The following is a 27,511-nucleotide window of genomic DNA, read 5'->3' as shown; positions in this document are numbered from 1 at the left end:
ATATATATCAAAAAAGTGATTAACAGTTCGTTAATTTACTAATATCGTAAGAATTTTTCTTCCTGTGATTGTTTTAAAATAAACTCACTTCATCATTAAATTACTCACAACTCAAATAAAAACATCGTCAGAAATGATTGTAAGTAAGTGATTATATTTCAACGAAATATCTGGTTTGGAGAAGTAATAATTGAGAAATGTATTAAATACGCAATTGGGAAAGAGAAAAAAAACTAGAAACGTTATTGAACAACTACATGAGCATAGCGAGTCAGCATCTGCCTTAACACGCGTTTCCATCAAACGTAACAAATATAGTTTGCAGTTTCTCACTGATAAGTTTTCGCACATACCTAGTAACTTAAAAATTGCAACGTCATGATGACGTCACATCGGTCAAGTCCGAGCAATTCAACTTCGAAAGCTTCTAAATGGGTCTTGTATTTCCGGAGATTTATCAACTAAGGTAACACAAACAAATAATGTCTAGTTTTAGGAGCAAATGTGGTAACTCATATTAAAATATTATAATGTGTGCCAAACGAGCTTTTCCTTTGCTGTTAAAATTTCCTATGCCATTGAATGTGCCCGGAGAATTGTTCAATAATATATTCGTAAAGACGGACAAACAAAATAATATTTTAATATTTACGCTCTATTTTATAGATTTAATGGAATATAATTGAAAAAACATATCCATTCTACTGATAACGTCAATGTAAGGTCAAGCGTCAATGTAAGTAAACATGTGTTGACTATTTGTCAATCAGCTAACTTTATTTGTTCAATAATATTGTTTGTAAAATTTTTGTTTTCTTGATTTTAGTTTTATTCAAATTAGGAATTTGAATTAAATCAAAGTGTAGTGAAATCGCGCTCGATATTTGGTATTACAAATGTTTTAATAAATAAATGGTAATAATTTTAATTATTTTTAAATAGAATAATAAACAACCAACCAGTATACTGTGAACTCATGTTATGGAGTTTATTATTTATTATGTATGGCCTTGTGCGTTCTGACTTTGAAAATACCGGAAATTTAAAAAAAAAACTCCAAATTTTGCCGTTCTGAAATTGGTTGACTAAATTATATAGATCGTATATTCGATAATCATTACTGAACTGTCAATATTTGTTCTGATTGTGATAAATAATTTCGATTCGTTTGGTTTATCTGCCCTAGATAAAGTTCATGAGTACAATATTCTTATTAGTATGTTATTTAACTTAAGACGATTAATACGGAACTTCGTCCTTGTGAATTTAATTCATTGCCTCTCAGGAATCATTATTTTTGTTTTAGGCGTAATTGCTTGCATGCACTGAAAATGCAATAAATTCTTTAAGCTATTTGAAAAATAGTTGAACTATTATTTAGTAATAATTGTAGTTAGTAAGCATCAAATATTAAACTTACACGAAATGTTCTTTCAACAGTACCTAAGCATGAAATACATTCTCGTTATATTCACGATATTAATCTCAGCATATGCAAGGCGAAAACCAACATGCCATGCATGCATACACTCAGTATGCTATAGCCGGGAACTTATTATAAGGGGATTCAAGCTCTCCGGCCAACTAGCTATCGACAGAACGTCAAATATTTTATACTTCCATTACCGACACAAGCGTAAAGAAGTTACTGGAGCCTTCAGTTTGGATGAAGTTAAGCTAAGCATTCTGCCGTTAAATTTTACTTTTGGACGTGCTGTTGATCAACTCACTAGAAATTTATACACGTCCGGGGTACAAGGAGTATATATATACAACCCCTTCAATAACTCAACCGAACTATACGCTTTGAAAGACAAAACCATTTGGAATATGCAGTACGAGGACAAATTATATTACACGGAGTTCAAAAGTAAAGGACTTTATAAATACGAAAATAAAAAATCTATCAAAATCCCCGAGCTGTCGGATTATCAAATCGATAACTTTATAATCGATAGACAGAAAGATATATATTTTATGAGTAATTACACAATTCACGTGTTAAGAAATGGCAGTAAACAGGTCGAGCTCTTTGAGGACGAAATATATTATATGTCCACGGATAGAAATGGAATTGCATATTTTATACAGCCTTACACTAGAGGTATGTATAAAATAAATCATATGGGAAAATTATCAGAAGTTGGGGCTTTTAAGAAAGATTCGGTGTTTTTATTCGTTTTTGATAATGAAAATAATATAATATACGAAGGAAATGATTCTAGCGTTTATTATTTGGCTCCAAAACTAACAAAGTGTAGTGTCACGACTAAGGGCGTGGGTAGATTTAGGAAAAAAATAATATCCACTACTGACCGAAGAATAAGGGAAAAGTGTTGCCAGTAAATCAATTAGTAACCTTAAGCTGCGGAAATAAAAACAATGTATTTTTTATTATTTATTAAAATAAACGATTTCTCTGTTTACAATTTTTATTTTCCTATTACAGATTTTTACCAAAATATGTAAAAAAAAACGTGATTATACAATTAAGAATTTTTAATTCTTAGTCTTAATCTAGTGTATTTTTAAATTATAAATTTATGTCATAACAAAAACCTGAAACCATAGACAACATTTAATAAGGATAAAAATATATGGGTCCCTTTTAATCTTAAAGATAAATTGCCCATCCCACCAATATAAATTGAGCGTAAATATATTAATTACTCAGTCTTACTTAACACAAACAATAATAATTTTAATATTACCATTATACAAAAAAAAATTAAAAAAAAAACAAATTTATTTATAATGTCAATAAACCGTAGTTTTAAAAATATATAAATCTCTATGTTACATATATTTTTTCTTTTAACAATACTATCAATTAAATTATTTTTTTTTTTCATCCACAATCAGAAATATAATGCTTCTTTTAAGAAGTCAAACATTTGATAAATGGAGAACATTTTCAGTGTAAACAAGAATACTGATTTATAATAGTCCAACAAATATATAACATATATAATATATATATATATATAATATATGTGTGCTTCTAATCTATATTCTGCTTTGCTTGCACAACCTCTCCGCCCATATATGATGGATAGGATTAAGGGTACCGCTTACTGCCTGTTTCCAAGGCCTAAGATGTTTGTTCTGTCTGAAAAATTTTATGTTAATAAAAGTCATTAGTTATCTAACAAACTACTTATCTAATCTAATTATAACAATTGTTGCTTGTTTAAAATTAATACATTAATAATATTTCTATACTGATATTGCTATATATTATATGTAATTGCTTAAGCAAGTCCTAATTAGTATTAATACTCTTATAAAAAATCTACTTCTATATTAATATAGTATATAAGTTATAAATATATTACTTACACTACATTCAGTACCATCACGTCGCTTATTTGCCATTGTATCTGCCTTGTATTCATTCTCCAGATCAAAGAGCTGTAAATTAAAATTTAAAATTATTTATATATATTATATGTACATATAGAACCTTTTTATATTGAAACTTCTTGGATGTATCAATAGAGTTAAAAAAAAAACAAATATATGATTATATTTAGAATTGGAAATTCTCATAAATATATTTGAATTTAAATAGAATCAGACATGAAACAGTTCACATATTTTCTATAATATCTTTCAGGGGAACTTAGATTATAAATATATTATATATTCATATTTTATTACAGAGTTTTTATTACATTTAATTACATACTCCTTACTACAAACAAGATCTAATAACCAAATACACAAATAATACTATATTATATATGTCTTACCTTAATTTCACAGGATTATACAGATTTCAGAAATGACCTGACATTTGATATAGAAGTATTTTTTTAAACTGGGTTACCTTCAATATGTCAGCGTTGGGTAAATGATCACTTGGGCCGGTTTGGGTGAAATATTTTATAAGTCTTCCTCCGGGACCCACGAGTAGGGCGCCGCCCGTTTGGACCCAGTCACCTTTCAGATCGCCCCCTAAACCTGGATTTGAGAATTACATACCTGGTTTGGTAAGTTTAGGATTTTGTTCATCCATTTTAGAGAAATAGGAATAATATAATGGGACCGTGGCCTTTTTTTCCTGATAAAAATTTATGCCGATGAACAAATTATCGAGTATAAAATAAGACCCAACTGAAATGATCATTCAAAACATCTTTACCAAAAAAGTATATTAAAATTATTTTCGTACTTATTAATAATATATTTTAATAGTGAATTCAAACATTATCGATTCCAAAAATAAAGAGAAGCCGCAGGCAAATTATTTACTTATTAATAACGGACATTATTTCAATACATACTTTATTCCATTATAAAATTGGAGCCAATGTTTCCCATCAATTAATAATGTATTCAAGATCAAGGAAAACAAGTTTTTGATTTGCCATTCAACATAATACTTACATGGTAATTATGCATAAACACTTCTACATTATATTAAAGTATACTTTTACACGCAAACACTTATAACATCCTAGTAAATAACCTAAAGATTCTAACAAACATTACACTATATGTCTGTTGAAATATCATCTGAAATTTTTAAACCTTTGCTATTTCCATATTATTCAATCTATCAGCTGGCGCTAATTGTACGTAATGACGTTCAACGTTCCCGCCGCAAATAAACAGGCCGCCGCCATTTTGTAAACCGTCACCAATAAGATCGCTATGTAAACCTGTTGTTATTTTTATTTCATTTATTTTGAAAAAAAATTAATATATTACATACAAGAGTATTTCAAATGTTTAAGAAAATAAGATTTGGCTCGAAAATTTCCTTAATAAGGTCATATCTAATAGTACTATTTAAAATATTAATAATAAAACAAATCTTATTAGCTAGCAAGCTTTCCTCTTTTTTTTTATTTCAACTAGATAGTTAGATAGTGCTTCACTGTAAATCAACCTGTTAATAGGTAGTAATGAAACCGTAGGTGTTGAACGCACTCTGAAACCTTCACACACACAAACTTTAATTTGAAAAATACACAGACCCAGGAAATCTGTTGCTTGCTAATAAGGCTTTTGTACTAGACCTGTCGAAAGCATTGCCAAGACGAGACCTCAAGTCAAACTGCGAGAGCATCAATTTGTTTTACAGAACAATCCCCCATAAATCTGTGACAGAAGATTGCCAGTCAAATGATTCGGTCATTGAAAAGATCACTGTCTTCGTGCGCCAGGAGGTGTACGTTCAATACACGTTGTATAATCATATCGATTTATGGAGGTGATAAAAATTTTACGACAATTAGTAAAGTTTGCTCGGCTTCCTTCCTCGGATAGTATGTCGGTAAATTTAAGTTAAGGGAATATCCCATCATGTTTTGCCAAAGGATATAATGAGGATTTACAGAGGTTTGTCTCAACCGATTTGGCAAGAGACCAGAAAGCTCTTGTGCTGGAAGGCTGAACACAGGATATGCCGATAGAGACTTAACCAGACAGTAGTCAGAGTACTCTAATAGTGGAAACTTGATGATATAAATGTTTGTGTCCGTGTTCAGCTGAAGATCTAAACTATGGACTCAATGGTGACGCAAATACGCATTTTGCTTCCAGCGTCAGTAAGCTTATTTGGAAACAGCAATTCTTGTTGGTAGCCAGTCAACTTTTCTAAAAAGAAATTGAATGAGCAGCCTCACTGAAATGTTTACATAGGCAAGGCTTCTTCTGCTCACAACAGTGCGAACGATAGACACCGGTATAAGCTATTTTGTCAAATTTTATGTCTGCAAGCATCTTGAGGGTAGATCATTTGGAGTCTTCGAGGTGATTGAGACACTTACGACAGATGTCTTTGTGTAAATACAGACATAACCAAGAAAGTTATTCTCAATAGTGTATCCTGGGTGTGTAAGGTAAATCGCGTCTGTAGGACATAGAATTTCCGCAAAAAACAAAAGTGCGTCTTACTAATTTCTAAGTGGTGGTACACTGGCAAGAGATTACATTGCTGACCTCTGAAGTTAGTGAAACTCATTTTTAAAGACAGGAAGTTTACCGCCTGTAGCAAATTACTTCTCTTCTTAGTACCATTAACTTTTTTTTGAAAGATACAACACTTAATATAGAAGATAGAAGCGTCACGAGGCCTGGTATTTATATCCCAAAAAAAAAAACGCGCGAATCTGCTGGCATCGCGAGTTCTTCTCATAGATGAATTCAAGAAACATTCAATTTTTTTTTTTAAACTCCTGCACTGTTAGGCGTAAATATGAGACTTGCTTTTATGGCAGAAAATGTATATAATACTACCCAAATATGTTGAGAGCGATAAAAATAGAAGACATGTTTAATTAAATACGAAGTTATTCAGGAATAAAAAAAACAACTGTTTTAATCTAATAAGTGTTCAATAGATATTCTTGATAGCTTAGGAATATTCAAAGACAAACATTCATATAGTTTTAATTGGAATAAAAGATAATAAAAACATGGCATTACACACACTAGCTTTATCTAAAGGGTACATTTGCTTAAATGGTTCACAATTTAAGATTTATATTATACACCCTAGCTGGTATTTTAATTTATTGTCTGTGTAAGTGTGTAAAATCGAAAAAGGTTTTATACTTTTTGTTGAGATATAATGCAATCTTCAACAATTTTAGATATTCACAATGAAAGAATTATGAATAATTGAATTATTAAATAAGTACAAGTATAAATAGCAATAATCCAACAAATGTTCCCTTAAAACCTTTTTTATTTTATAAATAAAAAAAAACATATATAACTCTACTGCCCTTTAAAGAAAAAAAACTACTTAAAAAATATCACAAACAGACACAAATAACTTCAATATATGCATAGACAACATCTTATTTAATAAAATAACTTACCGAGACTTTTTCCTTTGACGATTGCCTCTCTAGATTGCTTCCAAAACAGTGACGTAATAATGGACACCAAATTGAATCTCTTGAATTCCAGAGTCTGATAAATGGATTTATCTTCAGCATAGAATAGATCTTAAAAAAAAATCAGAATAACAATTTGTTTATAATTATTGTCTTCCAAAATATTTAAATAATTTTCCTCAATACACATGTTTTTTTTTTATAAAATCGTTGTTGATGTCATTAAGCTTCATCATAAAAAGGGTTACATACATTTTGCAAATTCATTTTAAATAGTACCTCCATTAAAATATTTGCCATCAACAAATTCCTTGGAACCGGCCTCCTCAATCCCTATCCCAACAAGTCTGATATTATTCTTCTTTAGGATCGGGTATATTTCACCCAGCTGAAGAGAAATATGTTATAATTATTAGATATATATATAATTCACCCACTCGCATCATGAATGTTCTGTTTGCGACATATTCAACAAGACTTAATAAAATATAATATATTTGAAATAAGAATTATACACCAAGAAGGATGTTTTCATATTGTCATACATTACCTCCTTAGCCCACAATCTGCAAAACATACAACCCCAGCGGCGAAAGAATATTATTGCAACATTCTGATCCTTCCAGAAACTTTGCATCTCCACAGTCTATAAAGAACAAGTAGTTCAAATTATATTGATATACTATTATTCTACTGAAATATTTATATAGAATATTTTTATCTGTATCAAATTAATAAATTTATATTCTTTAGAAGTAAGCATCAAAAAAATATTTTTCATCTGATAAGTGTTATCATTTACATAACATATTCGGCTCTGATAAAATTTGTGTTTAGGTTGACTAAAATGGTGTATTTTAATGTAAAATAATAATTTATTAGATAGTATAAATAAAAATACGAGATCTCGTAACAACTTTTCCTCACAGGGCTGATTTAATTGGGGCCACAACAAATAGATGTAACTAATAATAATCTAACTAATAATCTACTTTATGTGGCAACCGATTATATGTCAGTTGAATAAGGAATAATTGATTCACTTTCTAATAATATGAATATATTTAATGGGTAAATCTATTGATGCGTTACAATTAAATTCATTACCTCTCCACCAGGAATTGCTTTTACTTTCTGAGAACTTATTTTAGACAAATCGAAAGACATTTTTGACCAATTTATTTAACTTGTAATATTTAAATATATTGTTAAATCTCCCAACCAATTAATTTTCGAACTTTACACCAAAATACATTTGAAAGTTGCTACACCGTTCAAAAAGTGAATTTCCTTTAGAAAACACAAATAAAGACGAAATATGTCAAGTATGACAATGAAACATTAAATATTGCCATTAAGCGATTGAAGGAATTATTTATAGACTAGGTAGCATATTTTTTTATAAATCTTAAGACTTACTGTAACGATATTTAGAAGTGTTTAATATAACAATGCGACTATTATTTTTTTTATAATACATATTTATTTTTTATTCTGTATAAATGACTCGTAAATTTATTGGTTTGTTCCGTCTACACTAAATTTGACATAACATGAATTAAACATCAAATAGTTACCTATCATTGGGTGAAAGATATTCCATATATCGGTTTTATTTGTCAATTCAAGACTGTTTTACTGGACATAAAAATCATACTACTGAAGCCTCAAAGTAAGTTAACCATAGACAAACTAAAACTAGTTTCTACCGCAAAATTTTGATTGTTCATTGCGCTTCATTGTAGTGGATAAGTGTTGAGGGTTGAATCAAACGCTGCGTGCTCTGCCGGTTTCTTAAATTTTGTCAGAAATACTGATTTAAAGGTTTGTAATTATTGTTTTATATTCTGTTATATATTCTAAAGTTATAAATACAACATTTTAACAAACAAAACTACTTGACAGTATAAAAACGTGCACAAGATTACATTTCTTTAAATGACCTTGTTTTTTTAACCATACCTTACATTTAATAATTACGGTAAAATGTCCGTTTTCTTATAATTTACTGTTTCATAATTTTGTTATATACATGGTGGATGTTTAAAATAAACTATTATAATAGTTATCGTAGTTGCACTATAGTTGTACCTTCAGATGAGTCACGCCAATTGTATGCACAATTAACTACTTCACCATGAATCTGTATCCTTACTTCGCAATTTTAAAATTCTTATCAGAACAATTATATTACAAGCGTGTAATAGAATTGTTCAGTAAATGAACCGCATTCAACTTGGGTGATAACGACTATTGTGATTGAATCAAATATAATAGATTCATTTATGTTTGAAAAATTTCATTAAAATTATTACTCAAGTCACCTAATGAGAACTGTATTATTATCTTATAAGAAGATAATAACGTAAGCTATTGTTGGTAGGACAGCATATATTAAAAAAAAATACTTTCACAAATTTTCTTTAATATTTTTCATCTAGAAACTTTAATTTTAAAGGAATGTTTCTATCATATAAGATTATTGTTTCCCTTGAATTTTACTAATCTACAGAAAAAACCAATCACTGAAATAATTTTTATAGTTTTAACGCCTATCTTGTTTAATTGGAGTATAAATCTTGACTTGGGTTCATAAATTTGCAGTCAAAATGTCAATATACTGACACAAAATTAATATCTTTTGTGTCTTTGTATCACAAAAAAAATTGTCTTTGGAATATTTTGTTTGCAAATAGCATATAGTTATGTTGCCATAGTGAATAAATTTTAAAAAAAAGTTTTTATTTTATTGGTACAATAAGTTAAGTAGATAAAATCACCAAGCTATCTTCTCAATGGGACAGCTATATCTCATTTCATTCTCAGTCTTTTTAAATTTTATATTTCCATATATGTTAAGATAATACAGAGTAAATTTTTTAATATAATTTTTCTTATATGAAACAATGTTAACACCAACTATTTGCTTTGGTTAACAATTTCTTGCTATACTTTGCTCGTGACTTTGTCTAACTTTTGCACAGTATTCATTGTAGCTTTATATCATGATAGACACACAAACATGTAATCTAAATTTATTTTTATTAAAATGCCACTATCAGGTTCTTAAACACTTAACATGTATTACTTAAAGGAGTACACTGAATATGCTCCTTATGATATACATACTATGAAAAACGTATAATCATTCGATTATCAACTTATACTTAAATACACTCATTTCACTATCTTAAATCGGAATTATATGTTTCTGTGTCATATGGAATTACTTTGTATAGAACAAAATATTTAATTGTGTATATTCTAGATAGATCTTAATTAGTTTTGCTCGTGTTTGATTTGAGGATAACATTGTTAGTATCACTACTTACCAACTAAATAGATTAGTCATTATTGTATCTTTAAAATCTGAGATATAAAGATAAGATAACGTCCGAATATATCTCCATTAATCAATAAAACTAGGTATATCTGGTGACTCAAGATTTTTTTTACGTGGAGACGATGTTAGTGTCGGATTCATATCATACAGACAAAAAATATGTCGAAATTAGAACGTGGGTCTTCGCCTAAATATAGTTTAAATTTAAAAAAAAAACTTTTCCATTTTCCTCTCTCTAAAACTGATACCCGTGTGTTATTTTCATCGTGAGAATTATAAATTAATTAAATCAGATGTGATTATCGGGAACGGAAATACGTTAATGTTTTATAAAAAATATTTTTTATTTCAAACAATCTCATTTTTGTCTGCATGTAAAGGAAATGTTTGCCGTTGATCGAGCATATAAAATATTTTTCTATAATTTTGCATAAAAATATTATTATTACAATAGTATCTGTATCCTTCTTAGTAAATTTTTCACACCTGTAAAAGTTACAAAGGTAAAATGTGTCACAAATTATCTGGGTTTTTGTGGCATCTTAAAAATATTTTGCTATTTTTACGTTCACTTCCTCAACAGTTGCATTTTTAATTTCTGGCATTTCGTCAAATGCTAAATTTATTTATTAAAATCTTTAATAAATTATGCACTTACCAATCATTCTTGTATATATGAAACACAATGCGAAATAACGTAACCTTTTCTACCATCACACAGACAGACGGAATGTAAATATCTTAAATATATTATTGATATACAAAATATTTATTTATAAATGTATGATAAGTTTATCAAATATAAATATGTCTCGGGAATTATGCAAATTTAAGTTACACCAGTAACTTGAATGAGTTGCACAAATTAATTGATACGAACAACGGAAAAAAATATCATAAAGAGCAACATTTTTATTGCAATTAGTGTGTCATTAACTTGTAGGCATAATAATTGTAAGTGCTTTAACATTAATCATATATATATATATATATGTGTGTGTGTGTGTGTGTGTGTTTATGTTAATATACTTATAACTGAAGACGTACGTACGTACGTATGAACTGAAGGTTGTACGTATTTGGTTGAAAATTTGTAGAACACGTTTAATCGAAAAATAAAAATCTTATACAGTCCAAAATCTGATAAATAACTGCCTAGTCAGATAGAACAAAATACACCCTGTTAGCTATATATTGGTAAATCTGAAGTTGGCGTGAACGAAGTCGCGAGCCAAAACTAATAATAAAGGTACATTAAGAAAAAACATTCATAACGTTGCTACTATGTTGTTAGTCTTCGCAGATATAAAAAAATCTCTTATATTTTACCCACGTATTTTTTTTATCTATGAAACCAGCCACAGGTTATCGTTATAAAAAACACACGGCTCGATAACGTTCTTTAATCGATCCTATCTACACACCTTTTTATCGAAACTAAATGATACGAGAAAATAAAACATTTGTATTCAAACTGCTTTGCTGAAGTTGAATGAAATTGGTTGCTCGTCGTGTGCCTTTGCTTATTACGGCATTACTGTCGACGAGATCGATTTTTTATGTACTACAATAAGCTCTACAAATTAACGTGAGGTTGTTGGAGTTTTTATTATTAATAATAAAATAAATTTATTTATATATAATTACTCATGTCTTTTTTAAACAAACATGGTTAGCTAGAAAGTGTTTTCATTAAAATAACGATCAAGGTCAAATTAGGTATCACAGTTAGAATGAATGTGGAATTTAAAATAACGATTGCCTGCGAGAATCGTGTCGGTCATTCGCAAGTCATGATTATTAAGAACGATTGCGTCATAAATGAGTCAACGCCATTTTAATTTTGTCCAATAACGATTTCCCGCCATTACATCGCTATTTGAATGCTCGATACACAATCTATCCCGTGGTCGCTCACAAGTCACAATCAGTTCATTGTGAAACTCGGTGGTTTGAAGATTGGTGTGGTGTTTGATAAGACTGAATTTTTGTTATAATTACCTGAGTAAGTTTTTAAATAAGATAATAATAAAAATAACTTGATTCACGATTTATGTTCAATACTATATTATTCTGAAAAATGTTGTTTTTCATGTCCCGGCTTAGTGACAAAAAAGGAATTTGTTTTGTAAACCGAGCAACAATAGATCTGTTTGGCGCCCTTATCTCAATGTAGTGTGTGATAAAATCCTTTATCGTATATAAAAACTACATAATATGTACTATTTAAATTAACAGTATTATGTATTTAGATGAATTTAAAAAAAACCTTTTTCGATGGACTAACATCTTGTTAAGTTCAAAAATTTTTTAAACATGCAAGATATACCTAACTGGTTTAGCAAGTTTTTCAATGGTATTATTATATTCAAGTTATTACGAGTTGGGAAAACATTGCGTATAGTATGTTCATATTAAATGTTAACTCAAAGTATATGGGAAAAGATTGTTGCTTCTTTTCGTAAATAAAGCTCATTTACATATATTTTTGTGACGACTTCAATAGAGTACTAAGAGTGTGCATCGTCACACTATCAACCAACAGTTCTAAAGTATTGCTATATACAATGATTTATGATTGAAAACCTTGAAACGCTATTTACAATGACGTTGTAAAACTTGTGTTAAAGATGCGATGAGGAAAATACTAAACATAATATGTCGTATCTGATTGCGAATCTATATAAAAAGATTCTTAACAGAAAAATTTAACTATGTTTTTCGGATACTATTCGTTTTTTATATTTCTACATTTTGCCGACTTTTCTGTTACTTTGCTGCAACCGTGATCACTGGCAGACAAGATGAAAGTGTCTGTCAGTTAGTCTCATTATTTGTCATCTGTTTATGAAATAAATAATAAAATTGCGTAGTTGTACAAAAAAAAACATTAAATATGTACTCGGAAATCTTAGATATCTTACTTATCAGGAAATTACAGATATTCATAATTTTCTTAAAATAAATTAACATTTAACTATAAATAGTCAGTATTCACACTCATGTTAAGTAGCATTAACTTTAACATTATATTAAATATTATAATTTAACAAGTCTTAATATTGTACAAAAAATAGTACAATCAAAAAAAATATAAACACTTACTATGTGAAAAGCTTACAAACCGATTTATAAAATATACATATATCTTTTCAGTCCCAAAAAATGGCAATCCACATCAAAGATGCCGATGATTTGAAGAACAGGCTCGGTGAAGCCGGAGAGAAGCTGGTGGTCATAGACTTCATGGCTACCTGGTGCGGACCCTGCAAAATGATTGGGCCCAAGCTAGAGGAGCTCGCCAACGAAATGGCTGATTCTATAGTAGTACTTAAGGTGTGTACCGACTCATTCCTAAAGTGTATCAGGCAAGTTAAAAGATTGAGACACGGGTTAAATAAATGACCGGTCATCGGTTAGGTTATCGAGTTAAAACTGTCTGTGGGATGTGTTTAACTTAAAGACAACTTGTTGTTTGGTTAAGGAAATAGGATGAAGAGTAATTAGGTTATGAATCATTTCTGTTCCTAAGACTAACAGTCATGTGTTTCAAGGCTATTAGAGAGCGACACTCAGAGGTTGCAGATTGATATTTTAATCACATGTGACGTCCCAAAGCCTCCCCTTACTGCCCCCCCCCCCCCCTGTAAAGTATTTAATTAATGACCTTTCACATGAATGGAAAGTGAATGCTCTGTTTAATGCGCCTGTAAACCTTTAGTAAGGCTATCAACGTGTCCACACGCGCGTCGCAGTGTAATTGATATCAAAACAACACAATGTCGTTATACGAGTTCATGCGGAATAATATCAATTTACAAAACAATACAATATATAAACTAACTCCTTTTATATGTCCGTCTTTATAAAAAAATGTAATATTTGATAATTTACACAATTATTCTTTCTTAGGCTAATGAGCTTTAGTTTTTTTGTTTTATAACAAAACCTATCTTTAACGGAGGATATAACAAACTGTTGAATAGAAAATATGCTTCTTCGATCTGCCTACCCACCTGCCAGTGAAACTAACTTCAGAATCGTTCGAACAGTTTTTATGAGATTAGCCGTAACAAACAAACAGACAAACGCGAATTAACAATTCACTGTCGTGATTTAGGCATATGTATTTAGTGTAAAAACCAGTTTAATATGACATAACAGACGCTTAAAGTTTATTTATAACCAGCAGTTAATAAAGAACAAAACTGTTCAGCTTTATAACATTAGCGTAATATAATCCCAGGTGGACGTGGACGAGTGCGAGGACATCGCCACCGAGTACAACGTGAACGCCATGCCCACCTTCGTGTTCATCAAGAACTCGCAGAAGCTGGAGGAGTTCTCCGGAGCCAACGTGGACAAGCTCAAGAACACCATCCTCAAGCTCAAGTAGGCCGGCTCGCGCACCCTCGCTGTGAGCTCGCGGGCACACTGCACACGGACAGTTTTACGTTCGCACACATGTACATAGGTCTGTTAACTTAAAATCGTACCGTTCGGTTTGTGACGCGAACTCGTGGTGGGGCGTCCCAAGCTTAAATTCACAAAAAACAAGTTTTTAAAAAAGTAACTTAACTATTATATTATTCCGTGAACCGAGTGTCTCGTCGCCGCCTCGTCCCTGGCGTTGGACTTTGTTACTTCAATAAAATGTATTAAAATTATATTCATTGTTTTCCGACACCTTCTCACGCTTGTTTGCATGTTGTTCGTTGATATATGTAGTGTTTATAAAAAATATCAATTAAATATAGAAAAAAAACACGTTTTTTGAACAACTTCCCAGCCCCCCTCCCCCTCCCTCCACACAAAAATCACTCCTCATAGGCGAGACCTTAGACAAATCACTGTCGCTCTAAATATTGTATTGTTTGCGAGTTACTCTGTGTTCTTGCGACAGCCGAGACTGAATTCATATATATAAGATTTTTAATATTAATGTGGTCACTAAAATGGTTAGTTATTGGCGGCCTCCCGTAGTTATCACTTGTTTGTTGAGATCTTTTTAAATTTCCAGTACATTCATATACATATGAGATCAGAAGTTTACTTAAGTTATGCAATTAAGTGTTTCTAGAGAATTGGACTAAAAATAAAGTATCCTAGCTTTTCCTTCAGGTGTACGCTCAACACTAAGTGTTAACAAAATTTGAAGTTTCTACGTTTATTAGAAGTGAAGTAACTTTTGACTGGTCAGTCGGCGAGTGATAAAAATAATAATGTTGAGTTATTATTCTTAAGCCACCGATTCAAATTCAAGGAATATGCCTATACAGTCCTCTTGGTTGGTTACTAGCAACATCCCTGTGGAAACGGTCTCATAAATTCTCATAACTGATAGATTCTTATAGAAATCTGTATCAGAAAATTTTTTCAATCTTATAAATATTTTTTTGACTAATAAATTCTGATACCCAGTTAGCTGTTTTGTATCAGAATTTATAAGACTTTTTCCACAGGGATGTACTTATAGTTTAATCCACAACAGTATAGGCCATAGGGGAAAGAAAAAAGTTGAAAAGGTTTTCATGAAAATGCTGATTGTTTTCATGTTGGCCTTCTGACACCTTGGGAAACTTAACATAACAAGATGCGGACGGAGTCGCGAGTATTAAATAGTCAAAATATTTAATTACCTGCCAGATGTTGAATTTAAAGTACTCTAATACAAGTGTTTTTGGTAAATGACACACTGGAGCGGTAGTTTATTTTCCGTTTAATCAGATATTTACACGAAGTAATGACGTACTCGTATCGTAGTTCAATAACTTATTACACAGCTGAGGACAGTCGGTGACGTCACTGGTATATAATACTTCAGAACTTTATACATTTATTTAAGCGTATGAACAATTCGACATATAATGTGTCCAACGGAAACGGCGAACTGGAAGCGACCTTTAGAACCTTATTGTCAGGGGATAGGGTCCAGCGTCGCGCGGCGCGGACCCGGCGACGGCGCTGTTAAGTACTAATGAGTGCTACGAGTAATAAATCCATATATATAGGAGGTCCAACACCGAATGGGTCATAAGAGATGTCGCGTGTCGGCCTCGGTAAGGAAGCGGTATACAATGTATATAAAATTGAAAGATTATAAAAATTTCATACAACATACTGAACTGATCGGATTCAAAAGACAACTTTCGGGATGCGCTCCTGGAGGTTAACACACACACACACACACATTATATTTATATATATATATATATATGTGTGTGTGTGTGTGTGTGTGTATTAACGTTTTCATTACGAATACCAAATAGTTTTATTTTCAAGATTAATAAAAGTATATTAAGGAATATATATATCTTCTAATACACTTCGATGAAATTCATAATGTTTACTGTGAGATCCTTATAACGCTTAAAACCCTAACATATCTCATCTCAAGTTCATTCCATCGCGTTTCTACAAACAGCTCATGAGACCCCGTCCTCCTGAGCGCATCCCAACCATCCGTCTCAACTGAAACCAAACACATCTCACAACATCAGCTCACGTTCAGCTCGAGTTACATATTTTACATTAAAACATAATACATTTAATTTAGAAAACATTCCTTCAATACAAAACTGTCATATTTTCATTCTTACAAAGCATCTTTGGACGCGCCTCGTGCGCATGTGTATACATCACACAACTAACATTATCCGTACATTTAAACTTAAACTAAACGATAAGAGTAAATTGTCGTGTTCACAAAAAAAATAATTAAAAAAAATAAACAAACAAAAGACTAGATTGTTAAAAAAAATTACAAACTACCTACATTAATGTCACAATGATGAGATTTCGGTGAAATTAAAAAAACGCTTATATTAAAAACACGGTTACCTCAGCAGCGCGGGTACTCTACAAGTAATGTAAATTACACGCGCTTGTAATCTCATATAATTATAGTTTAAACAAATCGGAAGAATCGGTTTCAAAATTGGTCGTGACGGTCGGGGCTCGGCTTACACTGGTCGCTATAAGTAAACAACACAAGTCCAGTATAAACCGAGATGCGTATTTCCTTTACTGGCAGTGGTCGTGGTACCGTTAATTACAGTAGGGTTGCCGTAATGGGATCGAGTTCATATCTAAAACAGCCTTTTTCGTTGAATAAATTATAAGCATCCGGCAACCCTGCGCTCACAACTACTTGTACCTAGGAAATCAACTTCGATTCGAGCTATAACAATACACTACATTTTAAATAATATTAATCACATATTAATAAATAAAAAATATTCGGCGGTGCGAAAACGGTCGAAAAAAATGGCGGTCGGTTAAGGCGAAGCTCAATAAATAATTTAAAAATCCTTAAACTACATACATTTCAATATAAGTAAAAATCTATTTACTGAGATTTAAACACGAGATTATTCAACAGAATACATATAAAAAAAAAATTAGCTAAAATAATTTTGCAATAATTTACGTCGACGCGAGCGACTTACAGAGATAAAAGTGAAATACAGATTCGAGAGTTCATTATAAAATGGTTCAGCGAGAACCGCAGGCGAGTCGGCCGGCGTCCTATGTACAAGGATAAACAAACCTACTTATATAATATATATATTAATATATAATACTAATTGACCGTAAAGCCACTGGGGTCACTACATAATATTATTATCATATGGAAGGTGTGTGTCCGAGCGGTGACATACTTTACATATAGGAACCAAATTTTCAAAGACCTCGGCCATGAGCGAGTCGATTATAAAAGGAAGATCCGCTGTATACATATGAAAAAACGCAAACTGTGGAAGAATTTACATTCGTAGATTAGATTCAGCCTCCGCGATAGACTTGTCATGTCTAAGCTATCTCGATATAGATGGCGGCGTGTGTTCGTCTGTCAGAGCTCATCTCGTCGACCGTCAGGGCTCGCGTCTGGGGGGCGAAGCGCCGCCGCTGTCCTCCGAGTGGGGCTCCGGCTCCGTCCCGACCTGTGAACGGTGCAAACGGCATAAACACACACACACTAACACGGTCACCGGATATGACGGACGACACGAGCGAACACACATTCACCTTGAGCACGTCGTGGAGCGAGCTCATGCTGCCCAGGCTGAGCGGGGTGAGGCAGCGCTCCAGGGCCGAGCCACTACCGCACGAGCCTCCACCCACCGACCTGAGACACGGACATATATACTGACACATACAGGGTGTTCACGACGTGTAATGTATAACACAAAGATGACAAAATATAGTCGTGAGTGTAAGGTGTAGCGACCTGTCCATCCTGTGAGGCGGCGAGGGCGGAGCTTCCGTCGGAGCCCGGGTGCGCCACGAACCTGTCACATGGAAACGTATATTAATGTCAAGGTTCAGATTTAAAAAAAAACTTTTAAAAATTTTCTGTATTGAAAAACATTACTAGGTTGACGGAACAATTCCTTATATATAAAGACATTCAAGAAAAATATAATGTTAGCTGATATTACTTTAAGCTCGAGACAGACATGAGCTCGTGCTCTGTACGCATACATTGAGATACAGTCTTAAAATATTATTTATCGAGCGAGGCGAGCGGAACGCTATCCTGGCGACTCGGGTCACTCATCCGCGGAGATGACCTCGGCAACCCATGTCGACGGTTTTTGTTGTATTGCCCAGATATCTTAACATCTTTGGTGGTTTCGTGAGCAATTTTAGAGTTTCAAGCGGAGCCCATGGCCAGAAAAAAAAGTTTTGGTACCGAAACCCATGTTCGCTCCATACAACTTTCACCAGCGCTTTTTTTTAGCGAAACCAGAAAACAGATTACATTATATTTGTCATACTTTATTAGTGCATAATAACCACATAGATATTATTTACCGTTGTACGACCCCGCGGGATGGGATATGGTGAGCGGGGAGGTCCGCTTGCTGCTCTCGCGGCTGCCGAACATCTGCGGTGTAGAGATAACAAAATAAAACGAGAGTGATATGGAACGGCTGTGGCAGGGAACAACAATATAGTTTAAAATCCCCATTATGATACAGCCTTATACGGTAAATGTAAAGTATTTTTTTTATACATAAAAATATATATAAAAAGTACTTTGCACACACCGCCATGTTTCACACACATATATCCTCAATGCGTGTAATGTCACTAAGCGTCAAACAACGCCATCTATATTCATATGATCAATCAATTATGTACTCTATATAGTACAACACAAGGCTCGTGTTCCCTTGTAGCTGCATGGCGTGTCCTTTATATATATGTGTGAGAGGTGTGACCTGGTGCGTGTCGGCCGTCTCCAGGGTGGTGGGCAGGTCGAGTAGCCTCTGTGAGCGGATGCCGTCCCCGGGACCCATATGGGACACGTGGGCGAAGTTGCTGGGAGCTGATATGAGACGCGAACGGCGCTCGGACCTTAACAAACATATACATATATGTCATAGTTTACTCAGCTCGGAGATGGTTTAAATTCAATATCATCGCAATATGTATATATCAATATTATATATGTATGTCTATAATCTCACAGTCTGTTGTGGGCCTCGATAGCCTGGTGTGATTGTTCCCTGACTGAGAACCGCCTCTTGTTGGTTCCGTACCACGAGTGATCCAGGTTCAGAGGTCCGCCTGCAATGTTACATACATACATACTACTTTAGTTTGTGAAAATACCTTAAATACATAAAAAATATTTCCTAACTTATTTCTTTCATAAATTTTTGAAGTTTCATTTTAAGTAAGTACTGGTTCCTGTATATATACAAACTACCAAAAACTAGTCCGTTTTTCACAAATTTAGTAGCAGTGAATCCCTGTGCGGCGAGTCCGCTGTCTGAGTTGAACATTTTTATTTAAATAACAATAGCCGTGTTAGTTATTGCCTTCACTGCCAGGAAATTATCGACCAGCAGACGTTATCTGTGACGATGAACATTTCAAATCTTCGGAACTCAGAAGAGTAAAAGAGAAGTATAGAGTTCTTCTAAATCTCAAATCATTGTTGGTCTCGGCCCATCCTGTATATATTTAAAACACATGTTCACCTCCGAGCAGGGGCCTGAGGTACACCAGGTAGGGCGCGGCGTCCGTGTTGAAGGGAAAGGCGCCCGAGGGCCCGCCGCCACAGACCAACACGATCCACCCGCACTCGTCCAAGGGCCGGGCGTTGGCTGAGGACATGACGAAGCTCACGTATAAAATCACCGATAATTATTATTAAAAAAAAATAATTTTATTTATAATAAAAATTAGCATAACATAACGGCGAACACAAGCTGTATCGTAAGCGATGTAACTCACGTAAATTGATAGTCTGCACCCAGTCGCCGGACTCGATCTCGTACACGTCTATGTGAGACGTCGTGAAGATTAACAGGTGCGTGTCGTTGATGGCTGGAACCGGTGTACGGAGGATTCAATATCACACCACAGACACATGTTACGCATTTGCACTAATTTGTGTAACATATTTTTTACTATTTATCAATGATAAGAAATAAAGCTATTCATCGGTCTCGTTTTGTTCGTCAGAAAAAAACTTCAGATAAGAGACCAAACGTAAAGTACGTCGCACGAATTTTAGGACTTTTGAACCCCTCCCCCCGTCCTTGTGACAGGTTGTCACATTTTTCTAAACGCCCCCCCTGACGTGACGTCACACATTTATGTATCTAAAAATTCGTTATTTTGTTTCTAAATTTTCATTTCCCATCTGAATATTGCGTTTTAATATTAAGTTTTTTTTTATATGTGACGTCACAAAAGTATTGAACCGCCCCCCCATGACCCTTGTCACACGATGTCGCTCTTCGGGAATACCCCCCCCCCCTCCCCGTTAACGTGTGATGTACTTCATGGATGGCCGCTACTAAGAGTCCGAGTTCCACAGCAAGACATAACACATGGTATATGATATGGCGGGGGTATTAACCGTAGTGCTGCGGGTGCGCCGTGTACATGAGCTCGGTGTCCCGGGCGCGGAGGCCCGCTCGGTCCACGTACAGCGCCAGGGCCGTGAACACGAGCAGCCAGTCGCCGCCCGCCGGCCGCGCGCACAGCGGCCGCGCGCCCGAGTTGGACAGGAACACGCCCACCTGGTTCTCAGGGTGCACCAGCGCTGGAACGGAACACGCTGTATATATACACTAACAGGGACTTGGTGGTGTGTGGTTGTGTATGTCTCTCTGTGTCTTTGACTGTGTTTCTTTGAGTGTGTGTGTGTACTCACAGACGGCGGGGTGTGGGTGTGGATGCAGCGTGTGGGCGACGATCGCCCCTCGGTAGCCCAGCACAAGTCGACCCCTGACCAGCTGCACGCTCAGTACAGGCGCGGGGGCTCTCAGCTCGGACACGCGACAGCGCCGGGCCGCGGTGCGGGTGATCTCGTACACGATCACCACCCACGAGTTCTGATCGCACACACAACAATATTATTATACACCAAAAATTTACTTAAGGATAGCGATATGTTTGTCTAGATCGGAATGAACTAACGGAAGCTCATGGAAGCTCATCTTACACCGGATGTACTACAAACATCACAGCGAGTAAATAAACAGATATGAAATTAACATCTCGACTAATGAACTACATAAGATGTATGTATATACAGCGCCATCTCTCGTCAGTAGCTATCCTCTTAATATATATATATATATATGTGTGTGTGTGTGTGTGCGTGTAGGACCTGTCGCTTGCAGACCACAGCGAACCCGTAGACCCCTGTGTGCAGTTCCCCCACGGCGAGGTCCACCGCTCCCTTGGCCTCGGACAGCTTGACGCTCTCCGCCTCGGGGCACTCCAGCGCCCTCAGAGGCACCAACCGGACATTGCGACCGCGGCCAGATATCACCACTGAGTACATAAAGCGATAATAAAGTGTACTATGAAGAGAGCAGCCGGGCTTATAGTTATTAGTTAATTTACTTATATATTTATTTATTACAATACTTGTAGCTTGATCTCTTGAAGTTCTAGAATTTGTAAACTATAATGTATTTAGTATATTATGCTCGTGATACGATTGACTTCTTAATAAATTTAAATATATATATCTTACCTAGTAGTTGTTCTTCCATGACGTATCTCAGCGTGTGTACGGGCGCGTGCTGTCTCCTGGGCACCAGTTCAGCTCGCTCCAAGTCCAGCAGGGCAAGACCGAAGTCTCCTCCCAGCACTAGACGAGCGCCCTCTAGCGGCGCCGCACACGAAGCGCCGCGGACCGCGCCCAACGAACATGAACCGCCACCAGCAGCCAGGGACGCTGCAGCATACACCTGGAAAAATAAACTCACTAGTATTCATACCGTTTTAAACACAATTTTCAACTACGGACAAGTAATATTAGGCATAAATTTTGTTCTACGTTATGTAAAGATGATAAGTTACTTATACTATAAGGTCTCGGTAGATAGTAAAGTATATAAAGTATACACGTATGTACATACACATTTGTCAGGCAGATTGTTCTTCTTGAGTATCCGGTGCAGTTCGCTGAGGGCGACCACCCACTTGGTCTTTTCCGAGTCAGATTCAGCCAACATCAGCGTGTGGTATCGACGATCCCCCTCCAGCTGGGATGTTGATATCTGTAACACAATATATATGAACATATCCATGCATGTATATGTATGTTTCTCCCAATAAAACTCCTAAAACTAACCACAAAAGAAATTTAACAATATAAAAAAAATACAATATCAAAACTTCAACAAAATTTGAATATAGACATAGCAACATAATAAGTGATAAGGTCTTAGATGTCACGTGTCCAGTAGTCGAATTTACTGAGCAGAACATACGCCACAGTCGCTAATGTGTCCTCACCCTAAATATGCAGGGTATGTCTCGTTTACTGGCGTGTATGACATCCGAATCTTTGACGGAGGTCACGCTGAACTCAGGGTCGCGCATGTCGAGGACCTGGCTCACACACACTGAGGGCACCGCGTTCCTGGGGATAAAACATATACAATACAGACGCGGTTGCGTTAAGCGTTCAACGCTCCTGGGGAGGGGGGGGGAGAAAGAGACGGAGCGAGGGTTAGCGTGGATTGAGTATTGTAAGCAATGACTATAGTTTGTTTTAAAGAAACTTTATATATGAGTTCACTAAAAATTGTTGTCTGCCTTATCTAGTATCATTTCGGCATTACGAAATTTCGCTTTTTCGACTCCACGTACTATTATTTTTCTGTATGTTTGTTGATGAAATGAGATTCATTAATATATCTATACATTTAATTTTTATTAAGGAATAAACATTAAGTAACAAACTCACCTGTCCTGAGATATGTCGTAGAGGAATAGTTTGAAGTCACAGACCACTACGAACTGGCGCATCCAACCCTTCTTGACCCCGCCGGGCTTAGGCACCTGGAGAGACACTTACATATTATAAGGAATAAACAAATCTATGTATAGCGCAGACTGCTCATTGATATTTTAGATGAGTTTTTATAATATTAACTTGTAGTGAAAACACAGAATGGAATAAATATTATTATGGCAGAATTATATTGATATTTAAGCATATATATATGTATGTATGTATATGTTTGTATGTGTGTGTATGTGTGTATGTGCCGCGTTCCTCGCCTGACCTTGACGTATCCCTCGTAGGCCGTCCCCTGTCCCCTTGCGGGGTCGATGCCCAGCGGTCTCCTGGAGCGCTCGGGCGGCAGGGGACAGCGCGCCGCCACCCGGCCGCAGCACCTCGTGTGGACGGCCAGCCCGCACGTCTCGCACACCACGCCCTGACGAGTCAGCCCGATCTGAAAGGCAGACATAGTTAGCAGATGCAGCCACACTGCACGGCACAGAGTTGACCGACACATGATAGTATGGAGAATAGAAGATAGAGAATGGATATCAGGATCTAATGTCATTTCCGCAGACACTGAACTACCTGATCTTTATATGAGGACATGCATGAAGTTATCGAATACTAAGAGGAATGGTAACCAAAAAACTTCACGGCAAAAGCCGTGAAGTTTTTTATTTTTTTTTATAAGTCAGCCACAAAATCCGATGTTTTTAAGTCGAACACAGACATACAAACTTTTTGCGACTTCTTCGAGTGAAATCAATATTAGCAACTTAATATAATACACACGTCACCGACCGACAGCGACACCTGGCGACAGCAACACTACACTATACGACTACGATTGTGTCCATGCCGCCTACACGGGATCATATCATAACCTATACCATAAGTATACAGCACTCTGATGTCTAAACTACATCACTGGAGAGTTGGCCTGGATGATATTGTTAGTGATGACGTCATACCATGAGGGAGGTGCAGTGGTTACACTTGGTGGGGCTGCTGAAGCTCCTCATGAGGAACTGGTGCACCTTCTGCTTGCCGCCCGCCGGCTCCTGCACGGTGTACTGAAACGTTACACGAACTCACATTTCCGGATAGTGATGGGCGTTTTTTTTTATTATTTTAATAAACGAATTAGCGAAATTCGCTTCCAAGTAACCGAAGCGTAGTGCATGTAGTTTAAAAATAATAAAAAAACGTTAGTACAGCCGGAAATATTAGTTTCATCTAAATCGCGACAGTCTCGAGATAGAAGAGACATTGTTAATGCCACATTTAATAATTACCAAAGACAAAAGTGATTATATTTTTAAGTACGCTATATATTCTTATTATAGTAATTATCATATTTTTTTGTTATTCTCAATTGCACGGTGAATAAATACTTAACTATACATAGCCACAGATTAAAAATTGTTGGTGTTTAAAGCATCTTCAAGAGGGTTACTTATAGTTTTAATAGTCACACTAGTTATACAGACATCAGTAAAGACTTGAATGTCACTGTAAAACTACAAAGTAATCAAATCTTTTAAAGTAAATGGGACAGTGACAACATTATTAGTGCATCACCCACCACGCAGGTGACAGTAGTGTACTCACGGTGGACATGTCGCTGGGTGAGCTCTTGCAGGAGGCCGGCGAGGCGGGGCGAGGCCCCAACTCGTCAGGGGACTCCACCGACCCCGACAATACCGTAGATTGCTGGGAGCCGTACAGCAGCTGAGGCGAATGAATTCATTGTTTTGTTAGTAAGATATAAAATTACTGATAAAAATCCTCCATTAACTCGAATAATACGTTAACGTTTCAGTTAAAATTGTTTTACATGATGTATACAAATTTTAATACTGGGATTGAACCTGTAACCTTTAACACATCTGTTCCAGTCACTTACCAAACTAAGCTATCGTGACTATAACTGTCATAGCCACTGGAACGCTATTCGGGAGTTTTTACTATTACTTTACACAAATTCCCCTACTTTGCTTAATATATTAGTAATTCAATTCGTTGGACAAGAACATTCAAACATATTCAAGTGTCAGATCTCCTGGTATAATATTAATTTATCAACTGCTATTAAATATTACCAAAATACAAACCTATTCATTTACTGTGTGATGAATAATAAAAATATATATACATATATAAAATTTATAATAATAAAAAAAAACATCAATGTTAATAACGTACACACATACAAAGCGAAACTATATGATGATATATAAAAAGAAAAAAAAAAACAAAACAAAATGTATACCTTAGCGTTACAACAATGCTGAACATTCCTATAACGGTACGGCGGCGACATCTGTGAGGATAAGCAGTGAACGATACAGCGGTGGACACAACAAAAACAAAATGGCCGTCCTGACTACATTAATACATGAATGGCACGAGTTATTTACACTCCCTCCAGCCGGTTAGAACATACACAGTTTAGTTTAGAAGCAAAAGTGTTTGTTAATTTTTATCACTAGATGGCGTTTATTTAGAAAAATATTTTTTTTTGCATATATAATTTGAATCGTTTGTAACGAATCAGTTTTTAGTGAGCGTTTTTTTTAATATTCAATTTTCTAATCCCCTTTTGATTGGTTTAATAAAAGATGCGACGGAAAATATACCTTCTGCTCGTTGTTCATAGAGGCCACATTGTCGTAATGTCGTTCCTGGGGCGCGTCCTTGAGGAACTGCTCCAAATAGCTCATCTGTGACGGCGGACGATCCAAAACTATAATATTAATACAAACACAAATTAATTTATATAGGAAAAAAAACAAAATATTTCGATTTAGTTACATTATAAGGATAAAAGACATTAACCAATCCCAACCGAAACCAAAAAAAAAAATCACAAACTCTTTACTGACAGCTATATGTATAGTCGGGTGTACAAGATTCAGTGTCCGTTTGTCAGACGCTTTGTACAGACAACTGTTTCCTATAGACATTGTACTCACCCGACTTTACGTACATTAGTTTTTAGGGGGGACATGCACAGGACGCCTACAGATCTGTATAAACTAAAGCCCTTCAGACCTTTCAACATTCACACAGATATTATTTGTCATATATATAATATGTTTTACGGGCGTTTAAAAAATATAGCACGTGTAAGTGTCAAAAGGGCGTTTACAATTTGGGGCTTACAATAACGAGATTAGTCAGAAACTAATAGCGTACAAACAAGTGTTAAAGAAAAACCATTATCGCTCAGCGTTATGTGGTATGTGAATGGATATTATGAAGGAAAAAAAAAAACAACGAAATATATAGAGACTTCACATCACCGCAAAAAGCAAAGCAGAAGCGAAGCGACTGTATTCAGAAAACATGTTCACGTCATCACTGTTCTAGAGCCAAAGAGGACAACGAATTAGGGGAAAAACCCATAACCTAAAAAATATATTATACAAAACAAAGACATGGCGCTCGACTCGCAGAACAGTGGTGGCAGACTAATGTTCGTAAATATTCTTTACACTTGCTCGTACTTACAATGGAGATAATATAACTAGTTACGAACTAAAACGATGCACAAAACATGGGAAGTCCATAGAAAAAAAAACCTCTCGGGTACACTGGCGAGGGTGTTGGTCCTTTTTGGGCGAAAAATCTGCTAGGTTGTAACATATTTCCTTGATGATTTTTTTCCAGATCCAATATGATTTCTGTATTTTCTTGTAAATTTTGCAGCTTTTACGGACAATTTAGTCAATTCGACAATTTTTAAGTGTCAAACCAACACACACGCCAACGGACAAGACATACACGAGTAACATACACTACTGAGGACTTAAACGAAAAATTTTTAAACGAACCATTGTCTTCTTTACCGCTCCAGTAGCTGGAAGACTTGGCGGAACCTTGCCTGGCTGCTTGCACATAACTTTATACTTTAATCCAATAGCAATATAGGTCTTATTGCAATGTACTTTCCAATACAAATTCGACCAAAACATTTTTTTTATCAAAAAAAAAAATCTTGCCTTTATAAAATATTCAATTTAAAAATTATACAAAAAATTTAAA

At 34.9% G+C, this 27,511-nt stretch overlaps 4 protein-coding genes across 11 annotated transcripts in view; 2 read left to right on the top strand and 2 right to left on the bottom strand.

The window, feature by feature from the left end:
- The first annotated feature begins 753 nt into the window (after nt 1-753).
- On the top strand, nt 754-2,429 carry LOC116775781 (ommochrome-binding protein-like). 2 transcript variants are annotated; one of them, XM_032668767.2, is made up of 2 exons: nt 754-915; nt 1,441-2,429. In XM_032668767.2, the coding sequence occupies exons 1-2, from the start codon at nt 913-915 to the stop codon at nt 2,344-2,346; spliced, it is 909 nt and encodes a 302-aa protein (XP_032524658.2). In that variant the 5' UTR covers nt 754-912; the 3' UTR covers nt 2,347-2,429. The 2 variants fall into 2 exon arrangements, with proteins under 2 accessions (XP_032524658.2, XP_032524657.2); XM_032668766.2 differs by lacking the exon at nt 754-915 and having other exon boundaries at nt 961-2,429.
- LOC116775728 (prostamide/prostaglandin F synthase-like) lies at nt 2,386-8,164 on the bottom strand. Its single transcript, XM_032668699.2, has 7 exons — nt 7,959-8,164; nt 7,402-7,497; nt 7,131-7,239; nt 6,834-6,962; nt 3,830-3,963; nt 3,340-3,411; nt 2,386-3,109 (listed from the first exon to the last, which is right to left on the bottom strand). Exons 1-7 carry the CDS (start codon nt 8,016-8,018, stop codon nt 3,092-3,094), a joined length of 618 nt encoding a protein of 205 aa, XP_032524590.2. The 5' UTR covers nt 8,019-8,164; the 3' UTR covers nt 2,386-3,091.
- Nucleotides 8,165-8,529: 365 nt separating this feature from the next.
- Nucleotides 8,530-14,861, top strand: LOC116775669 (thioredoxin-2). Of its 2 annotated transcripts, none has more exons than XM_032668606.2 (3): nt 8,530-8,675; nt 13,351-13,530; nt 14,441-14,861. In XM_032668606.2, the coding sequence occupies exons 2-3, from the start codon at nt 13,360-13,362 to the stop codon at nt 14,588-14,590; spliced, it is 321 nt and encodes a 106-aa protein (XP_032524497.1). In that variant the 5' UTR covers nt 8,530-8,675; nt 13,351-13,359; the 3' UTR covers nt 14,591-14,861. The 2 variants fall into 2 exon arrangements, with proteins under 2 accessions (XP_032524497.1, XP_032524498.1); XM_032668607.2 differs by lacking the exon at nt 8,530-8,675 and adding an exon at nt 12,040-12,199.
- A 1,035-nt stretch (nt 14,862-15,896) lies between these two features.
- LOC116775518 (serine/threonine-protein kinase Genghis Khan) overlaps nt 15,897-27,511 on the bottom strand; it is a 32,078-nt gene continuing 20,463 nt past the window's right edge. The window contains exons 27-47 of one of the 6 annotated variants that reach the window (XM_061525100.1): nt 27,301-27,354; nt 26,104-26,210; nt 25,737-25,787; nt 25,076-25,195; nt 24,436-24,537; nt 23,745-23,915; nt 23,423-23,517; nt 22,969-23,095; nt 22,590-22,730; nt 22,202-22,418; nt 21,830-21,996; nt 21,371-21,551; nt 21,074-21,259; nt 20,443-20,535; nt 20,187-20,312; nt 19,671-19,770; nt 19,422-19,557; nt 19,012-19,084; nt 18,425-18,485; nt 18,223-18,322; nt 15,897-18,137 (exon numbers count right to left, since the gene is read on the bottom strand). In XM_061525100.1, coding sequence (XP_061381084.1) covers nt 18,069-18,137; nt 18,223-18,322; nt 18,425-18,485; nt 19,012-19,084; nt 19,422-19,557; nt 19,671-19,770; nt 20,187-20,312; nt 20,443-20,535; nt 21,074-21,259; nt 21,371-21,551; nt 21,830-21,996; nt 22,202-22,418; nt 22,590-22,730; nt 22,969-23,095; nt 23,423-23,517; nt 23,745-23,915; nt 24,436-24,537; nt 25,076-25,195; nt 25,737-25,787; nt 26,104-26,210; nt 27,301-27,354 — 2,477 coding nt within the window. In that variant the 3' untranslated portion in view covers nt 15,897-18,068. The remainder of the gene's footprint in view (nt 18,138-18,222; nt 18,323-18,424; nt 18,486-19,011; nt 19,085-19,421; nt 19,558-19,670; nt 19,771-20,186; nt 20,313-20,442; nt 20,536-21,073; nt 21,260-21,370; nt 21,552-21,829; nt 21,997-22,201; nt 22,419-22,589; nt 22,731-22,968; nt 23,096-23,422; nt 23,518-23,744; nt 23,916-24,435; nt 24,538-25,075; nt 25,196-25,736; nt 25,788-26,103; nt 26,211-27,300; nt 27,355-27,511) is intronic. The other 5 variants (XM_061525101.1, XM_061525102.1, XM_061525104.1 and 2 more) reach the window with 5 other exon arrangements.

The sequence above is a fragment of the Danaus plexippus genome, chromosome 27, assembly GCF_018135715.1.
Source record: "Danaus plexippus chromosome 27, MEX_DaPlex, whole genome shotgun sequence".
Classification (NCBI taxonomy): Eukaryota; Metazoa; Arthropoda; class Insecta; order Lepidoptera; family Nymphalidae; genus Danaus; species Danaus plexippus.
This window is presented reverse-complemented; position numbering and strand designations above follow the sequence as displayed.

Bases quoted from the DNA above. Each gene is read 5' to 3' on its own strand.
- LOC116775728 (XM_032668699.2), bottom strand. From the start codon at position 8,018: ATGTCTTTCGATTTGTCTAAAATAAGTTCTCAGAAAGTAAAAGCAATT. The intron at 7,498-7,958 runs GTAATGAATTTA...TGTTCTTTATAG, and splicing joins AAGCAATTCCTGGTGGAGAG to ACTGTGGAGATGCAAAGTTT. The intron at 7,240-7,401 runs GTAATGTATGAC...ATTTCTCTTCAG, and splicing joins GCAGATTGTGGGCTAAGGAG to CTGGGTGAAATATACCCGAT.
- LOC116775669 (XM_032668606.2), top strand. From the start codon at position 13,360: ATGGCAATCCACATCAAAGATGCCGATGATTTGAAGAACAGGCTCGGT. The intron at 13,531-14,440 runs GTGTGTACCGAC...ATATAATCCCAG, and splicing joins ATTCTATAGTAGTACTTAAG to GTGGACGTGGACGAGTGCGA.
- LOC116775781 (XM_032668766.2), top strand. From the start codon at position 1,426: ATGTTCTTTCAACAGTACCTAAGCATGAAATACATTCTCGTTATATTC.